The sequence below is a fragment of the Panicum hallii genome, chromosome 5 (assembly GCF_002211085.1).
Source record: "Panicum hallii strain FIL2 chromosome 5, PHallii_v3.1, whole genome shotgun sequence".
Taxonomy (NCBI): Eukaryota; Viridiplantae; Streptophyta; class Magnoliopsida; order Poales; family Poaceae; genus Panicum; species Panicum hallii.
The window spans coordinates 4157495-4175788 of NC_038046.1; the positions used below are offsets into that span (position 1 = coordinate 4157495).

Consider the following 18294-nt stretch of genomic DNA (forward strand, 5'->3'; position numbering starts at 1 on the left):
AAACTAGCCGGTGGATCCCCATACTTCTTTTCCCATTAGAAGGATGTAGTCTAGGGTACTTCCGAGCAGCCAATCCGCGCTTGGAAATCGATACGTCGAGCCAATCAATTACTCAATCGGGATTCGCGCACAAGTGGGAGTGTGAACTTTCATACAACTTTTCTGATGCAAGATCTAAGGTAGCTTGCAAATCTCATCAGAGTGTGATCCCACTGCAGGGGGCAGATCACTGCCATGAGAGAGGAAAAGCTGAGTGATTGGCTGTCTCTGTCTAGGCAGGACGGGGGGCCGGCCCCTCGAAACTGAGATGAACAAAAGCTGCCGCGCAGCGGACGTGTGAAGGGGGGCAACTGTCCCGGCTGCAACTTGGGTCATGGTGGGCCTCGGCCGAGGCCCATCGAGTCCATTCCGATTGTCCCGTTTGGGGTCTCTCAGGATCACGCACGGCACGCGCGTTCACGTGGGCTTAAAGTGAACGGTGGGCTCGATGAGAGGGAAAGGAGTTAGTATCGCTCAAGCACAGTGCCGGCGGTTCTTCCTCCAAAAAGCAGCAGTGACTGACGTGTCCTTTTAAGAAAAAGGTACAGTCCCAGTGCAGCAATTTGTAGTTTTGGAATCTCTCAGAGTCTGCAAAACATTTTTAACTGTATTCCCAAGTTGTCCTAAACATGCTTACAGTTCAGTGTTTAGGCTGACAAATTGCTGCCTACCCCTACTTGCAAAGTGAGCCATATATGTACCAAGTCAATCATATCTGGAGGACTGAAGATTCCTAGTCGCCTAGTCATGCTGTCCATGGATGATAGACTCCAACCATGTTTGACGTCTGGAATTTCAGGTGGACACAACAATTTAACTTCTGGTTCAGTATAGGAAGGATCCAATGCACCCAACGGTGGCTGCAAGCGTGTTGCTGCGTCAGTCGGCAGCTCGTGACAAGCTTTGCCAACTGACGGGTAAGATCAACGAGTCTGGCCTTGACAGACTCATTTTGCAATTAGTGATGCAAGCAGATTTGTCCACGAACTCATTTTGCAACTCATTTTCGGCAACCGATACTGCTCCAGTTCGGTCAGCGTCTCAGAGAGTCATGATGAAGATGCTCTCGTCGATTAATTCGGTGCAGCACCTCTAGGGCCCAGAGGAGGATGGATGCTGCTTGCTGAAAAGAGGAAGGAAGGAAGGGGTGGATTCTCTTTTGGGGGTTCTTCATCCAAGCAGGCAGTCACTGGGCCAAGCCCAAGTGATTCCTGAACCGCAGGTATATGATCCTTCTGCTCTTTTTTTTTCGAGAATACATCACCATACAGCTAGAAACCATGAGAGCCGTATGTTGTGTTGAACAAATACTGATGCTTCAGTGCGATATTTGGTTAGTGCTGTGAGAATCCTGAGTTTGTTGCATGTCAACGTTTTTAGGGGAATTTTTTCACATGCCGGATTAGACGAATTGCGATGGCAGATTCGTGGTCGGGAACTTTGCCGTGGCAAATAGATAGATTCCCCCATCCCATTTTAGGCGTACGGACACGGACAGTTTGAACTTTGGGCACGGTAAACTGTACAGAAATGGTCCAGTCCAGTAGGATGTGTTCGGACGCTTGGATGATGATATGTGGTCAGAGTGCACGGGAATGACTATGCCTGAACAATGCATTGTAGTGTAGCAATGCCTTGTCAATCAGGATTTCAGGCACCACGGAATAAAAATAGAAGGAAGAATCATGCATGTATGAACCTGGGACAATTTTCACAATGGAGGTGTTTCTGATTACCTGGAACCACCAGCAAATCAAACTGCACCTGCAACTGGAATGCACAAGCTAGAATGCAGAAACCACACCATTTATGATTTATCAAACAGACACTTTAGTCTACCAACATCCACCATTTCATTTCAGTTCAAGTACCCAGCAAAGGTATCAAGGGTGCTCACAGTCTTCTAAAGTTACGACGCCGGCAAGTTCGTCAAGTATGACCTCGCCAAGATAAAACAAACGATTACAGAGGATAAGAGCAATTCTGGCGGACTCATATTCGCTACCACCAGTTCAAACGGCACACGTTTCAGAGACCCTCGGCCGCTCGTCCCAGCTCCTGACCATCATGTCTTCAGCTGGGACAGAGCTGAGGCTCCCCGGACAGAAACCTTGTGCTGGTTTGAACTCATGGCAGGGAACACAAATCCACCTGCTCACAATCTCCATGCCTCCTACTCTGCGGCGGTAGCCGCCTCCTCATCGCCTCTCAGCTTCTCCATAGCGGCAGCAGCCGCCTCCTCATCGCGTTTCCGCTTCGTGATTGCCTCCTCCTCCTCCAGCTTCGCCAAGGCATCCAGCAGCAGGCCCATGCCCACATACTTGTCACTCTTCACCATAGCACGATCACGCTTCCTGTGGAGCTGCAGCATCCTCTTCTCGTACTTCTTCACCTCCACCTCCCGTGCCTTCGCCTCAGTGCAGAGCTGGCAGTACCAATGCCCCTTGGGCACGGAAGTGAGAGGAGGACTCAGGCAGTAGAGGTGATAGGCCTCATCACAGCCGTCACACATGATGATCTCATTATCGTCCATGTCACAGAAACAACCCCGGCAGAGGCATGATGGGCAGTACCAGCATTGTTCACCCAGCTGCTGATCGCTTGCGATCTGTTTAGGACTCAGGCACCGGATGTGGTAGTACTTGTACATGCAAAGAGAGTGGCCACAGATCAGGAACCTCTTGCCCTTCTCTTCAGGTTCTTTACACACCTTGCAACGGCCTCCGAGAGCAGTCTCCGTCGGTTCCGGAACCTGGGAGGGGGCCATAGTGCAGGCAACAACAGCTCCCTGAAATACAGCATAACATTTGGTCAGTGATGTCCATAGTACAACTCACAGAACTGAATATGAAAACTGATCGCCAATGCACAAGGGTATCTAAAATGAAATGATGAAAATGCCAAAACATGGGTGGAAACAGTACAGGCAAACGTTCTTCCTGAAGAAATGTAGGTGCAAATGAAAGTAAAGACGCATCAAGAAACGTTTGGTGATCAAAATGTGCCCCATTCTTTGTTATACTATTACTCCAACTTGGATCTGCAAAATCAATCCATGTCATGTCCTGGAAGCTGCATCAACCAACTGAAAATTCAGTCAAGGAACATGGTTTGTTTTGTAAATCAAAGCAATTGCTGATCGCATTCTAGATAAGTAAGCCACTGCGTAGGGGAAATAAAGATGGTCCATGGACTACAGTCCTCCAGATAAAATCGATCTTTGTTTGAGATAATCTGCTTCGACTATTGGTTGCCATAGGCCTGGTCCATTCTCCCTTCTGAACAGCATGAACTGACTCATGTGTCCATCTTTAACTCCCAATTCCCCTAATCCCCTTGCCTTTCAGCTTGCAAACAACCCAACTGACCAAACAATATCCATAGTTACCTTGCCACAAATGAATTCCTGAGATTGGTACATTGAAACAAGGTGGATATGTATTCACACGATCCCAGCAAAACAAGCCTCCTTCCTTGTGAAAGGCAACAATCTATCCAAGATGTCAAACAATTTGCTTCTTTGTCCATAAAAAATTCCCAATTCACCAAGAGCAACCTTCTGGTTGACACATGCACTTCAAGGAGTGATTGGAGAGTGACAATTACAACTGATAAATCTGCCAGCATCTCTGTTCTTTGATTATCCTGACCCAAAAGTACAAAATCACTCTTCAAATAGTTTCATACCAGACATTCCAACATATGCACACAACAAACATTTCACACTCTGAAGCACAACAAGAACGTATTTGAAGCAAGGGTTAGTCCATTTGGGACCAAATGGCACCTCGATTTAATGGAAGTTCTTTCCAGTATTCCAACAGGTTTGATTAAATTCATTATCGAAACCATCAGGCATGGTGCTCTAATCGATCTATGGACTAAATAACATCAGATACTTTCCCTCAAAATACTAAAAAAAAAAATACAAACAGCGTCAGATACTTCTTTTTCTGTAAAATCTTCAACCAGCATATCATACTCAGCACTTCAGCAGTTTTTAGGTCTCCCTCGTTCAGATCACAAATCCGGCTATACCTGAATTCAACTTTGCATCCCTACCTCAAACAACTCTCTGTATAATAGACAAACATCCATAGCAAGACGAAACAAACATATTCATGCAAATCCTCAACCTAAAACACCCAGCCCAACGAGAAGCCATCTGTTTCCCCAACAGAACCCTCTCCCTCAAAAGATTCACCGAGGGAGTTGAAATTTTTTGGGGAAAACGCGGCCAAAACGGCAGGAAGTAAGGGGAACAAGTAGAAAAACATGGTGTTCGGAGAGTACCTATTCCTGGTCGCGCTTTGGGGGAAGATTGCTGCAGGATCTGCGCCTCGGGGGAATGCAGGAGGAAGACGGGATCCAGGGAAGATGTGCTGAGCCAAAGGGTAGGGGTATCTATATTGGATACAGCTCAACGAGGGGAGGAGTAATCCTCCTTAATTGGCAAAGGAAACGCTCCTACCTTCTGCAAAAAATCGAGTGAGGATCCTGACAAAATTCTGGCACTAGGTGAGAGTTTAATGCTGCCTTCCTTTTTCTGTTTGTTTCTTTTTAATCCCCTCAAAAAGTTGTGTTTCTGTTATTAGTCCTGTTAAGCACAATCTCTAAGATATCTTTTTTTTCAAAAATATTTGATTCATGCCTTGCCTACAATTTCTGACATGTTTGTCACTGTCCTTGATATATCTGTAGTTGATCATGATTCTGGCATATTGATAACTGAAAGAATGAAGTGATGTTTTGCCCAGCTATATATTTGTGTTGCAACTCTTAAGGATGCAGTCCTATCTATTAATAGGGGCTAGCACTTGATCTCTTAGACACTAAATACTTGATGGTATAGCTTAATCTTTTATAGACTCAAGAAAACTGTAAATTTCCAGTACACAATTTTCATAGGCTGGATAAATGACCTACCAAGGTTAGTGTTACTTTTCATGGGATTTAGGGCAGTACTGTATTAGTATAAGTTTCCATACCAGAGTACTACCACTGCTCCTCTTTGGTTCAGCTCTTCATCCCCTCCAATGTACTGGAACCTAAAACTGCAGTGTGAAAAGGTTCATGTTCATCTATATATATATAAAGAAAAGAGAAACGGGGAACTTCTTGTTGTTGAACCAATTTTTTGTTTGTCTCTGAGATTTTCTTCTAGGTCTTATATTTATTTCACTTTCAAATTCTTACTATATCAAGTGACCTGATGACACATTCTAATCTTGTTGGTGGTTTCTTCATACACTTGGATGCAATGTTTTTTTCCCATTTCTAGTTGCAGCAGTATCGAGGGCAATTTCTCACTTATCATCATAACAATGAATTAACGATAGAAGTTGAATGCATAATTGCATATAAGTTCCTGTGATCTTGGTTCAAATCACTAAACTGCATTGTATTATCATCTTAAAAAACTGCAGTTCAAAAGTTCAATATGTAGTTGTGAGATGATTTCAAACTTTTAAAATACCTTTCTCCCTTCTCTTTCACATTCTATTTTCTCTTGGTTTCTTTTATCAAGATTTGGGGGTACCTATGCTGCCAGCACTAAAAGTTAGGAAACGGACAAATGTTGAAAAAAAGGAAAAATGAAGGGTGAAGCTACTAATATGGCCAAAGCGGATATTATTAATTTATTGGGTTGGAGGTGCCAAAAATGCTTCTTATGTGTAACATGCGTAGATTAGCAGAAAACAGCCTAGAATGTGATAATTCCACGCTGGAAAAAGTTAAGCGCCTTAAAAGTTACCAGAAGAATAGATATTCACAGAACTTGTGAGCCTGTGACAGTCCCTCCTACAGGGTCTTATCCTCAGTTTCTTTTCCTATTCCATTTCAGCCTTTTTTTGGAAGTTTACAGTTTTATCCTTCTTCACCAGATTTTTAGGAAGCCATTGAACTGTGCCAAATTATCTGATATGAGGGAATATACAGGGATATACTCAATAGAACATGTCAGTATTCACAGCCACCGCACAGCTGTCCTAATACAGCTATATTCTTTTCACATTTTTTCTGGCGTCATTTGAACTCATCGCACCAAAAAATATTCATATAAGACATGCGACTAGGGATCCATGGATCCTTTCATTGACATGTTAAATAGAGTTATCTCAACGAAAAATTGTAAGCAAATGAACCAGTGACATCAGTTTTACCATCCATATAGAATTGTACACTAGACAATAACTCTTTCCTAATGTTGTTTATAGTGTTTGTCGTGTCTTATCAAAAGAAGAAGAGGCTACTTACAAAATATAGACACTGATTAGCAGTTTTGTCAAAAAGTTTAGGTACCTAATGGAAATTCCAGTAATCCCGAAATGATTGTTCTTTTAGTGCTAACTTACCATTTTAGAGGCAGACACATGTTCAGTTCACACTACTAGAGCTAGTAGGGTTGAAATGTTGAAGTAAGCAATCTACGCAAACTGCCATAAATGCACCAGCGCATGAACTTCACTTTCTTCACCTGATCCAAAGAAATATTCCAGGGTGTTAATATGATGGCTTTGATACATTTGCAAGTTTTAAAGATGAAAAACATGTGGTTGTACACTTAGACCTGCAGTATGAACTATGCTAATGTCCAAATATCTGAGAAGATTGCCCACAAGATCAGGTTGCATCATAAGGTCTGTTCAGATTGCAGGCAATCTTAGGGATGGATCAATACATAAAGAGATGCTCAGACTTAACTTATGGCAAGAACTTTCTCTGTGATTTTGTTTTATTTTTCAAGAAAAACGTGCTTTTTTCACATAGCAATCCAGGTATAGGTGGCACATACATTGCCATGAATGAGGAGCAAAACATAATACTAACCTTTAGTTGATATAATACCTACCTACCAATGCAGTGATGATCTCCATCTCAACAAAATTAGAACTAGCCTAAAGAGTATCAAGTTCAAGCAGTCAACCAAAAACAAAAATGCTACTAGGAAAGTGCTCCTATCATGTGCTTTTCCTCCAAAAGATTGAGCAAAATCATCAGGTATTTTTGACAGATTTCAGAGTTGCAGCACTGATATATAGCATGGAAAAAATATTGCCACGTTCAATCACTTATCATGTTGCATCTTACGCTAGTATTCTGCAGGTACAGTAATATAGAAACCATGAAGTCCTCTCAGCTGTACAGTGGTCAACAAGCAAAACACAATGTTACTCCACGCAGAAGAGAAGAGTAACAGCCGATCTTTGCGAGGCTCATGGTTAAGATACCCAACGCACCTGCTTCTCTCCAGGAAAAAAAAAAACGAAATAAGAATGGCTTCTTACACAAATGCACTGTAGCTGCTGATGGTGCTTCCTCCAACAATCAAATGCTGTCTCAACCACGAGTGGACAAATATGTTCCGTTTCCATCCTGTTTTCGGTGCTTGTGTGAAGTGTCAGTCTCAGTATGAACATCTCAATGGGACACGGGCGCTTCAAGAATTCCCAGAGTCTTTGCAGCAGGCCTGCCAAAATATGGATGAGTGTCAGTGCTTGGTGCTGCCGCACCATCAAATGAAGCTAAAATTAGGAGGCGGAGGAATGGTAAAATATGGAAATGAGGGAATGAATGTCTGGACAGAGCACTGGAATCGAGAGGATTGTTTGAATTGCCACGAAAATGAATTCGTGTGCGTTGGAGCCTGTGGGTGAGCTTACGCAAGCACAATCGGACAAGAAGATGGATGAATACACATTGTAAAATGTCAGGGCCAGGGGGCATCATTCACCAATGGATCAGCAAGCGTATCCGCGATTCGAGCTTCCACAACGCAATTGGGTTGATCCAGTAGGGAAGGAAAGGCTGGCCAGTTAATTACCTGGATCGAGTCGGTTCCGGGGCTCCCATCCCGCGATCTCCGCAGCGAGAGGAGGCGCTGGGCGGGTAGCGCTGATGGATGATGGTTCTGCGTCCGCGCGCGGAGCCATGGATTCGGCGGGTTGGAACAGAGGCGCCAGCGGGGGATGGCGCGGAGAAGGCGACCCGAGGGGCGGCAGGGTTCAGGCCTTCAGGGGGAGGAGGGAAGGCTCTCGCGGCGAGGGAGGCCGGGTCCAGCGGTCGCGGCAGGCGGTCGAACGGGACGGCCGGAGCGCGGGCGCACGACCGCGGTTGGGGCCGGCTCTGCCCGCCACGCCTGCCCGTGGGAGCTCGTTTGCCTGCGGCGCGGCTGGGTTTCGAATTCGCCGCCAACGTTGCACTGCTGCCGGTGCCGCGCCAGCGCTGCTCCGTTGTGGCCGGCGCGGTGCGATGCTGGCGCCGGGAAACCTGGAAGGCGCGGCAGGCCGGCAGAGCCATGGGACAGGAGGAGACCAAATTGACGGCATGTTTCCCAAGCGTGGCGGCGGCCGAGATCGCTAATTGGAGGCGCGGTGGCGCTGCGCTCGCCGCTTGCACGAGCGCGGCCGGGTTGGCTTGCGCGCGGTTGGATGGGGGGCGCGAGACACGGGCGGCCAGGATGGCTTCTTCTGGCGCGTCGGTGGCGCCGCGCAGCGCGGGCGGTGACTGGCGAGGCGGGCTGCCTTGGTCTGGCACTTGGTTCCCGCTGCCGTGGGTGGTGGCTGGGTGCTCGGCTCGCGGTGGCAGAGGCAGCGGCCAGCGGCGTTCACGGGAATGCTTGCAGCTGAGCTGAGCAGCTCGTCTTCAGGTCAGGGTCGGATCGGCCTGCCGCGCGCATCACATCAGAGCTCAGGATGTTATCCAGCATCCACGACGCAGGTTTGCGGGCAACCAAGCACCACCAAGCAACGGAGGCATGGGGGATCTGCGCAGCACTGGCATGTACTCTACCGCCTTCCGGTGGCGTGGCGGTTTAATTTGAGCACGTCCAGGTGTCCCGGGACGACGCTGCGATTGGTCCGACCCAGGATAGCAAATTTGGAACACGAAATTCTTTTTCAAGACACTGAAAACATCTTTGTGCGTGTACCATGGTTGAAGGTTTGGGCGTGTCCCGAGCCCTGACCATTCTTTTTTTTGAAGAAAGAGTCCTGACCATTCATTTGGGAGGTTTTGGCGAATCAAGCATCCAACTCAAATAAGCAACCGAAGATGGATGGACCGTATCATCGCAGTGGAACCAATTGAAATCAAGATTCAAGAGGACGATTGCTCCGTCAATCTTCGAGATATTTTGGTGTCACTTAGTTGGAACATCACATATTTGCTGTTATTGAGAATCCTTTGTGTACCCTCTCTATGCTTTTCAACACAACCATGCTAAACATGGAAGAATATGATCGAGCAAGTTTTTTTACATGCTGGGATATGTTAATCCTGTCCAGTGAGCCTCCTTTGGAAAAGAGGCCGCTGTTAGTAACGCCAAATGTTTCCTTTTATCTTAACAGAAATTGGTACAGTAACGTTCTTCACAGAAATTGGATGAGTTTTTTTGCTAGGCTATAATTCCTACGACTCAAACAGGACCTGGATCGCTTGTCCCGCTTGATTCAATCCAAGAGCATTACACGAGCGGCGTGAGGTGATCAAAACCAACTTGTACAAATAGAAAGTGGCATTACGGATCACTGAATGCGCATTTCGGTCGCACACTATGAACAATACATGCCATCACAACGATTCATAATTACAACCAATATTTGTGGTGAAAACCTGCATCCGAATTACAAATGGTCAATAATATCCTCTACACTCGGATACATGTTAGTTTCGACAATTGATGATGAACACATGGAAAAGACCATATTTTGTTACAGCAGATGAAAAGAGCCTATAAGGGAATTAAATATCCAATAGTAATCCAAAATAATCAGCTAGGTTGTTGGTTATGACCAAGCACGGTTGGGAGGCCAAGCACGGTTTGAGTGAGCTGGCTACCAGCATTTGCCTCGTCCAAAGGCTTGGAAGGCTTTTGCTTCTCGTTCCCATGCTGCAAGGGAGCCTTTGGTATGTTAGCTTGTGTATCTACAGCATCATATTCAGGTTTTCTTTTTTTCTTCTTCATCTCGCCAGCATTTCTGATGCTGTCATCAGGGATTGCACTAGAGCTTGTTTCGCGAACCCTTTCGTAACTTTTCAAACCCTGGTTCTGTCCATAATCAGGTGCAGGGTATGTGATGGGATTTGTTATGGGTGGTTGTGCTACTTGTGGGACAACTCCACCTTGCATTACAACAGGGTAGCCCTCTTGCAGTTTAGCTGATGCAGCCAGCCTCTTCCTCTTCATTCTCTCTTCATTGCGAACCTAGATTAGTTAAATAGGAAAATTGTGAGCAACAGAATGGTAAAATATATAAAGTGAGCCTATACAATTCTAATGTTGCATCTGCTTCAACCTTTTAATCAATAATGACAATATGTAGATATTAAAATAAAAGGGAAAAAGAATATTTTTAGTAATGACCTTTTGCTGGTTGTACAATAATCTTTTCCGATCCTTCGATCTAGAAATGGCATCTTTGATTCCAACATTATCCATGTAGCCTTGCGGCCATAGCTCTGCAAGCTGGCGTAACATTTTAAGAATGGTCAGACGATTGCAGATGCACTTGAGATCGATACTGTATGTCTATATACAAAACAATAACTCAATCCTTTTTTAGAAAACGGTCATTATTTGCCTGAATTAATGAGTTCAACATAACTTTTTTTTAGTTAAATGTTGCAGATAATTGCAACCAATTTGGAGAGGGAAAAATGGACCACTAACAAAAACACCAACCGGGGCCAGGACATTTTACAAAACCGGTATTTTAACCCCTACCAACAATAATTTCTTCACAAAAGCAATCCCTTACTCTTTTACTCAAAACAAGTAACTAAACTAACCAGTTCGCAGATTATGATCTACAATCCACATAAACGCCTAGGTAAAAATTTACATCCAAGGAAGCTAGAGAAACAATGGATTAATAATCCTTCCACATAAGATAAACAATAGCAGCCCATGATACAAATTGGGAGAGCAAGAAGCATAACATCTAGTTTTCCTAAAGGCATTATTAACTGCAAACCAAAGTGCATTTATTGAGTTGTCACCTTATCTATGATAGCACAACCAATTTGCCAGATCAGATTTATTTAGCAAATTAAAGAAAAACGCAAGCCAAAAAAGGATAAGGAAAATAAAATATGCTAATGACAGAGGTTTTCATAAATGAAAATGGGCAGGTTTTCACCACAATTGGTATAAGAGATCAATTCAGCTAGTCAAAAAGAGAGCCAAATTCAGATTCCAAAGAAAATTTTTAAAGGAAGCAAAGATAAGAAACGAGTTAAAGCTTCAGGATCAATACCTCAACATATAACTTCCTGCTCTGAGGGCCCTTATCTTCATCCATACCCTGACAAGGAATCAGATAGGATCCTGTTCAAGCCACTTTGGTTCTATAGAAACTCATCTACATGTTTCACTAATAATAATTGCATAGAACAAACAAGAATCAAATAACCAATATGTAGTTATATCTTTAACAACTTGCAAATGATAAAGGTAACCGAGGCTGATGAATGTTCCCTAGGTGCTAAAGCCTTTTCAGGCTCAAAAAAGGAAAAAATATTATATGTATGTTTATAGATTTATACCTCAACATACAGATCATACAGATCACATATCCTATCCTCCAATGCAGCATCCATTACAGACTTCCCTTTTAAAGCTCTTCTTTCATCATTAGCAACCTGAAAATCATCAGCTGAACCATCCTGCTGTTCATTGACCTGGTACCATGTTAATAACTGTACATATATCATCAGACACAATGAATAAGAGAAAAATAATTAACAAGAGCTAAAACATCAATAGGCTAGAAGAAAGTCTCACACTTTGTTACCAATCATATCTTTACCTTTGACTTTGCAGCCACACGTGTTTTGATCATTTCGTTGATCTCCATTTTTATACGCTGAAACCGATCAGCCTTCTCCAGTTTAGCAGATAGACCTGATTCTACCATTTCTTTCATGTTTCTCTGTTAAAAAATTGCATTAGTTAGAGAGGGAAGCAGACATGCACAAGGTTAATAAAATTGCCGTAGACATGCAGTTTGAGTGATGGTCTAATTGCAATTAGATATCCTGTCTAGCTCAAAGATTTCCTTTTACACCAAATCAGGCATCAAAACATTTTATCTGTTGCTTAGTTGCTCTTCTTGTTTCGCATTGTCTTATATTGACCTCACAGATCAGCATTGGTTATGGTTTTAGAGTACTTGAATAACTGGATGATGATCACTTATCTCAGATTGCCATAATCTTTTTTTAGAACACAGATTACCATAGCCTTTTGCAACATAAAAGAAGTTATTACAGATATAGATTTAATGGCATGTCCTGGCATGCTTGAAAAGTTTTTTTTTATTTAGTCGCACTCTTCCACATTTGACCATAACAAGCTGAGAAGCTTTGCCAAAATTAATTGCTGCACCCAACCAATATGACATATACAGCTATTGGAAGTGATCATTTCTAAAATGGTAAAATTAGTTTAGCCAAAAAAAAAAAACTGATCTTCAAGCTATATTGTAATTTTTGCTAACATATTAAGATGAACATAATGTGAGTACTCAAAACATCTTTAGGTAACTTTCCCAATTTGAAAATAAAAAATGACGAATTAAACAGAAAGAGGCAGCCAACCAGTGCCATACAATACCAAGAAGTCAAGTCCAAGCTAAGTTTACTAGCTTCCATCACTAACCTTCAGTGTCCTGCGCTGCACAAGGTGTCCAACTATGCCCATGAGGCGGTCCATCAACTCATGTTCTTGGATCTTTCCTTGATTTGCCTACACCACACAACAGTATTTATGGACAGCTAAAGTAACCACAAAGTAGTCGAGAGGATTCTGCATCGCAAGTTTGAGTAAGAAATCGAAATACTAGCGATTCATATTTAGTACAAATAAAAAAATGTACTAAATGGATATTGCAATTAACAGAAGTGCCACAAGATTTTCAAGAACGGACACTTGGGTCAATAATTTTAGAGAAACCAAAACTGCAAAAGCCAAAGCATACATATCTGGTATGCAACCATAACTTTCAAAGTTCAGACAAAGTATTCACGCTTGAAAATGAAGTAAATTTGGACATGGTGATACATACCGATAACCTTGCAACCTTGGCAAGCTTTTGCTTTACTTCTTGAGGCAACCGTCTTTTAACTGCTGCCTGACCATTTGGATCTACCTCATTAATATCAATTATTGGTGGTCTATCTGCAAGTAGAATTTTAAGCATCTGAAATTATTTCCAACACTACTTCGTCCACAGAAAGGCTCCAGCACATCAGGGGAATACTGTAACTCACATTCAGCAACAATCTTCTGGAGATCCCGAATAGCTCGCTCAAGCCTGGTGCCTTTGGGTTTAGTACCTGAACCCTCCCTACCAACAACAGGGTTCTGAAAACAACAGAAAGTGTCGAGTTACAATATATAAAATCTTTGGTGATACAGGTAACGAGAATATGACAATATGACAAGTGGGTTGAAGGCTTAATATTGTGTCCACAACAAGAACAGGTCTCTTACCACTGTTTGTGTAGAATAGACAGCACTACCCATAGCCATGACAGGATATTCACTTGTTCCATACTTCTCTTTGCGATAGATTCTATTTGATGGATCTTGATTTTCCCCGCTTGCCTTTCTTAGTTGGAAATCAAGTTGCACTGAAGTACCTTTATCCCTGTAAGCTGAATAAGCATAATCATATGTCTCGCTGGTTTTTGACTTGTGTGCATAGTCAACAGGTAGTACTGCAGCTTTATGCTTTTCCAATTCTCTTAGCTCCAAAGGAGCATGCGAGGCATCCTTACTGATCTTTGCATGCTCTGTAGCATCAGCAACGACGGAGAAATCAGAAGATTTCCTTTTAGGGGCTCCTCCAGGACCACTGGTTTTGTTCTTCACCACTCTGTTGTCCTCATGGTATTGACCATAAGAACCTACAGTGCTACTAGCTAATTGCTTCACTGGATGCACAGTACCTCTTCCAGAGGATTTCCCAGGCACATCACCAATATTGAAATAATCAACTGGAGCATGCTGATTAGTCTCAGGATAAGTACTTGCTGAGTCCTTTCTTCTTCTTTTTTTTGGAGCGACATTTGCCGATGCGCCAGGATCACTGCAAAAGAGGGTCAAATTGATGAATATTTCATTGGTGGCTTGGTGCTGCCATCGACATAGCAATGCAGGTGTACAAGTAAGCATGTAATGATGTTATTTTGATCCATTGCTTTGATTAAACTGAAGTAAATCGCCCATGCTAACATCTATGAAAGCCATGTGCAGACTGCAGAGTAACCATTTGTTATTCTCATTTTCGTTGTGACGATTATGAGTTTACTCCAAATGCAAATAACATTTTTTTATGTCAGCTAGCACATGTATATCGAAAGCTAAAAACAAATAGCAATTGTGCCGATCAGAAAAGAATCCATATGCATTAGCATAAGTGTGTGGAGCATAGATGCTATTTGCATCCCTATTTACTCCAAATTAAAATATTGGAGGAACCTTACATCTGTTCCAGTTTTCCTTTGTTCACAAAATACCCATCGTGCTTAGTTTTCAAATTATCGACTTCAAAATATTCATCCTACAAAGAGGCAAACATGAAGTAAATTAGTAGTAAAAAAGAAGATTCATTCTCAAGTGACATAACAAAGTTAATGGTGCAAAAAAACATGTTTTAGCATATCTCATGAAAAGCAATGTAAATATACTCATATACAAGATGACTAAATCACACTACAGTTTCTGTTTAAACTGAGCCATTATATATTAAAACAAGGTAGGCCTCAGGTAATTCAGTATGGTAGAAATATTTAGAGGCACCTTTTTCAATTTCCAGACATAAGCTCAGGTTTTGACTGGTCAGATATACAATCAAATATTCTATTAGAGCTCAAGTAGCAATGCCATAACAGAATAAACAATAAGATTTCCCCTACCAATGAGCAGAGAGTTCAGAAGGGTAGAACAGAGGGTTTGGGTAAATGTTGATTAAAGAAATGGGTACATTAAGCAAAATTATTTGATGTAACCTATATAGTAACTATAGGGCATGCAAAATCAAGTCATTTGAGGCGTCAGATTTAGTAAGCATAAAGATCCAGAAGCAATAAAGACAAATTCATCTAGAAATAAGAACAAAAATTTGAAAAACTAACCAACTCAGCATCATCAATAAAAGAATCCTCAGTGTCATACTGATCATCATCCGGTACATCGTCAAGATCTTCTTCGTCACTACTATGTTTGCCCTGGCAAATTGAATATGGAGTCAAAACAGCATGCATCGTGAACCCGAGATCAAACTAAGCCCGGTGTGTACTACCATGTAAAGGCGCTCAATTTTTTCAATGACTGCATTAAATCGATTTGGCTGTGTCGGATCCTTTGGGTCGTTTTCTGCAGGATGTGCCTGATTCAAATCATAAACAAACTAGATGTTAAATGCAGGACTTCTTGAATGCCAAACAATTCGGTAGATTCTAAATGTAGAAGCCAAAGTTTAACACACTTTTCACACTGAATATTGAGAACATCGCTTCAAGAATGGAAAGGTTATGGCATGAATATATAACATGTACAACAATGTGTAAGGATGAGATTTAACTAATTTGGGCACAGAATGGTTCTAGCTCAGTGACTTTCAAGGTTTTGGCAGATTGCAAGAGAGAAGTAGTAGTCAAATTCCAGAACACCAGAAACAGATATTAGAAACAATACTTAGAACATCTCTGGAAAAGCACATGTACCTAAGAAAAGATACTAGTTTAACCAGAACAGCAGAATGAAACCACCCTGTGTACATAAATCAACAACTGGCTGTAATTAAGAATATCATTGTTGTCGTCATAGGGATCATTACAAACAGGTTAACTAAAGGTATATAGCTTTTGTGCCCTTTACCATCTTTAGCTAGCATCCCTTACGAGGGATGACCTATTGCTATCTACCAAACACGAAAGAACCTTTACGTTTCATCTTCCAGATCTAACCGTCAGGCTCCAGAGAATCCTTCTATTTTCATCTACTCGAAAAACTAATAAGCAGAGCACAAACTACAGCAACACGGCAGGTAACCCAACCAGCACGCAACAACCGCAACAGTACTGCTTACCGCACCGGATGGGCCCGCATGTGCGGGGAACGCCGGCTCCGCTGCCACCGCCGGCGCCGGTGCCGCTTGCCCGGCCTCCCTAAGGAGCTTCTTCCACGATACGATGGTGGTCTCCCCGGGTCGCAGCTCCACCGTGAACAGCTGCCTCCGGCACGCCGCCGCAGCTTCAGGGACCGCGGCCGCAGTGGCGGGCGGCTGCTGCGGAGCGAGAGCGGGCGGTGCCGCGGCAGCGGCAGGAGCCGCCGCCGCCGGAACCCTAGCTGCGGCGGCGGCAGGGGCAGTGGCGGCCACGGGGTCTTCCATGGCGAGGGTGGGAGAATTTGGAATTCGAGAGGTCACGGCATTAGATCGAGGGAGCTAGGGTTTTGAGGAGGTGGGCTGGAGAGAAGAGTGGGGAGCGGAGGAGGAGGTGGGCTCCGGAGTCCGGAGAAGGGGGCGGAACGAAAACACCCTCGGTTTTGGTCGAGGCGGAGGTGGGGTCGCGCGCGCCGGATGGGATGAGCTAACCGCTGTGGATTTCTCGTCGCCGTTGGCTTGGCTCCTCGTCTCGCCGCCGCGTACGGCGTACCCTTCCTCGCTTGTGCTTCTTCGGAAGTGGCGCGCGTGGGCTGTGGACCTGTGGTTGGTGGTGATTGGGCCCATTACGGGTTTGTCTGGGTTGAACGAACCGAACAGGCACATGGGATCTTTGAAGGTTTAGCGGGCCGGCAGCGGATGGACGCATGGTGGCCGTTGCGGCCCAATAATATTTGAACTCGCACGGCACAAAAGTCCATGAGTTGTTCGAGCCGGGGAGTTTTTTAAAAATAAAAATTTATATATTCATTGAAAGACAAAAATTAGGCTATTTTAAATAGTGAACCCACCGGGCAATAGGTAACCTAAACTGTGTTAAATAGAGGAATTCATCTCGTCGCCCCGTCACTAGTCGATTGTTTCCTTCTTGTTGCTGAACGGCGGTAGCAAACCATTTGTGCCAAATTTAAAAACAGAAAACATCCTATTTTTATCTTTTAATAAGTAAAAAATCGGAACGATTTGTAATTAACTCCTCGAGCCTCATGGGAGAACTTGATTGTTGGTTTATAACACAAGTGTTGTCACTCTACGGTACCAAAATCTAATAGATCATTAGTTCCCTTTATTTATAATAAAAGTTCCATTTAAGCCCTACTAAATTTGACATAATTTTGAAGAAGATTTACCTTTTCCAGCAGGGTTTAAGATCCCAAACCAAAACACCTAACAACGCTTGCCCCAAAGCGTTGTGCCTCCGATGGCTCGGGTGGGGACGCGCCACCGCCTGCTCGTCCTTGCCCGCGGGTTGCTGTGCCTCGGGTGGCCGGGGGCTTTGGCGCTACCACCGCCACCCTTGGGTGGCCGTGGGCTCGCGGCGGCGGCCGCCGTCGCGCGTCCACCCCGGGGTGCTATGCCCCCTGGCTTGGGTGGTTGGGGCCAGTCGCCGCGCCGCCGCTCTTCCGGGGTAGGCCTTCATCTTGCACCACCCTCGTAGGGGCTGGATGCCAGCCGCCAGCCTCCGGCCTAGGGTCTCGACCTCCTGTTGCTCATTTGGCGGTTGGCTTCTGCCCCGTTCGCCGTCCTGGTTGGTTGCAGTGCCGATGGGCTCTCTTGCATGGCAGCGTTCGTCGGTTTTCGGCTCCGAGATGGGAATGGAGTAGAGGCAAAAGCCTAGGGTCTGCCTGCAGGCCGGTGACGGCGACACTCTCGGACGTTGTTTACCTTCTTGAATGCGTCACTCTTTTCCCCTATTCCCTCTTCTTCGGTGAGCATTCCGGGTGAAAACCTAAACCACGTTGGTCGGACGATGGTGGCGCCTGCGGCGTTGCTCCCTCCCTAGAGGTGTCGTCTTGGAAGCTCTCGCTGGTGGTGGTTGTCTGCTCTCCTCGAAGAGTTTCCACTTCTGCACCTGCCATCGCCTAGTTTCCTCTACATTGTCCAGGTTGCGTTGGTCGTCGGTTGGCGGACGCTTTATCGTCCCTCTCTTCGCTGGCGGATACTTTGGCGCCGTTTTGCTCTTGTGGATGCTTTACCGCCCCCGTCGTGTTGGTTGGAGATTGCTTCTTTGCCGTCATGGTTGGTTGGTCGAGTGGATGCTTTGCCACCTTTATTGTATTGTAGACTTTCGTATCTCCGATGT

The 18294-nt window shown here is 44.2% G+C and overlaps 2 protein-coding genes across 13 annotated transcripts; both read right to left on the bottom strand.

Moving 5' to 3' along the window:
• Positions 1-1868: 1868 nt before the first annotated feature.
• Positions 1869-8765, bottom strand: LOC112895183 (PHD finger protein EHD3-like). 9 transcript variants are annotated; one of them, XM_025963096.1, is made up of 8 exons: positions 7329-7365; positions 6611-6682; positions 6396-6517; positions 5028-5093; positions 4333-4513; positions 3428-3684; positions 2964-3111; positions 1869-2827 (listed from the first exon to the last, which is right to left on the bottom strand). In XM_025963096.1, the coding sequence occupies exons 6-8, from the start codon at positions 3664-3666 to the stop codon at positions 2213-2215; spliced, it is 1002 nt and encodes a 333-aa protein (XP_025818881.1). In that variant the 5' UTR covers positions 3667-3684; positions 4333-4513; positions 5028-5093; positions 6396-6517; positions 6611-6682; positions 7329-7365; the 3' UTR covers positions 1869-2212. The 9 variants fall into 9 exon arrangements, with proteins under 9 accessions (XP_025818881.1, XP_025818882.1, XP_025818883.1 ...); XM_025963097.1 differs by lacking the exon at positions 6611-6682 and having other exon boundaries at positions 5028-5087; positions 7329-7459; XM_025963098.1 differs by lacking the exon at positions 6611-6682 and having other exon boundaries at positions 4333-4510; positions 7329-7459.
• Positions 8766-9580: 815 nt separating this feature from the next.
• Positions 9581-16687, bottom strand: LOC112895182 (ubinuclein-1). Of its 4 annotated transcripts, none has more exons than XM_025963094.1 (13): positions 16137-16687; positions 15348-15434; positions 15181-15273; positions 14530-14606; positions 13535-14132; positions 13312-13405; positions 13107-13219; positions 12701-12787; positions 11850-11972; positions 11587-11706; positions 11298-11345; positions 10406-10507; positions 9581-10246 (listed from the first exon to the last, which is right to left on the bottom strand). In XM_025963094.1, the coding sequence occupies exons 1-13, from the start codon at positions 16437-16439 to the stop codon at positions 9812-9814; spliced, it is 2280 nt and encodes a 759-aa protein (XP_025818879.1). In that variant the 5' UTR covers positions 16440-16687; the 3' UTR covers positions 9581-9811. The 4 variants fall into 4 exon arrangements, with proteins under 4 accessions (XP_025818879.1, XP_025818878.1, XP_025818877.1 ...); XM_025963093.1 differs by having other exon boundaries at positions 11587-11709; XM_025963092.1 differs by having other exon boundaries at positions 11587-11721.
• Between the last annotated feature and the right edge of the window lie 1607 nt (positions 16688-18294).

Coding starts and splice junctions, on each gene's coding strand:
- LOC112895182 (XM_025963091.1), bottom strand. CDS start 16,439: ATGGAAGACCCCGTGGCCGCCACTGCCCCTGCCGCCGCCGCAGCTAGG. Junction 13,220..13,311: donor CCAGAAGATTGTTGCTGAAT/GTGAGTTACAGT, acceptor TTCTACTTGCAG/ATAGACCACCAATAATTGAT. Junction 11,346..11,586: donor TGTATGATCTGTATGTTGAG/GTATAAATCTAT, acceptor ATTCCTTGTCAG/GGTATGGATGAAGATAAGGG.
- LOC112895183 (XM_025963101.1), bottom strand. CDS start 3,666: ATGCTGGCAGATTTATCAGTTGTAATTGTCACTCTCCAATCACTCCTT. Junction 3,112..3,427: donor AGGAATTCATTTGTGGCAAG/GTAACTATGGAT, acceptor TGGTTGATGCAG/CTTCCAGGACATGACATGGA. Junction 2,828..2,963: donor TTCAGGAAGAACGTTTGCCT/GTACTGTTTCCA, acceptor GCTGTATTTCAG/GGAGCTGTTGTTGCCTGCAC.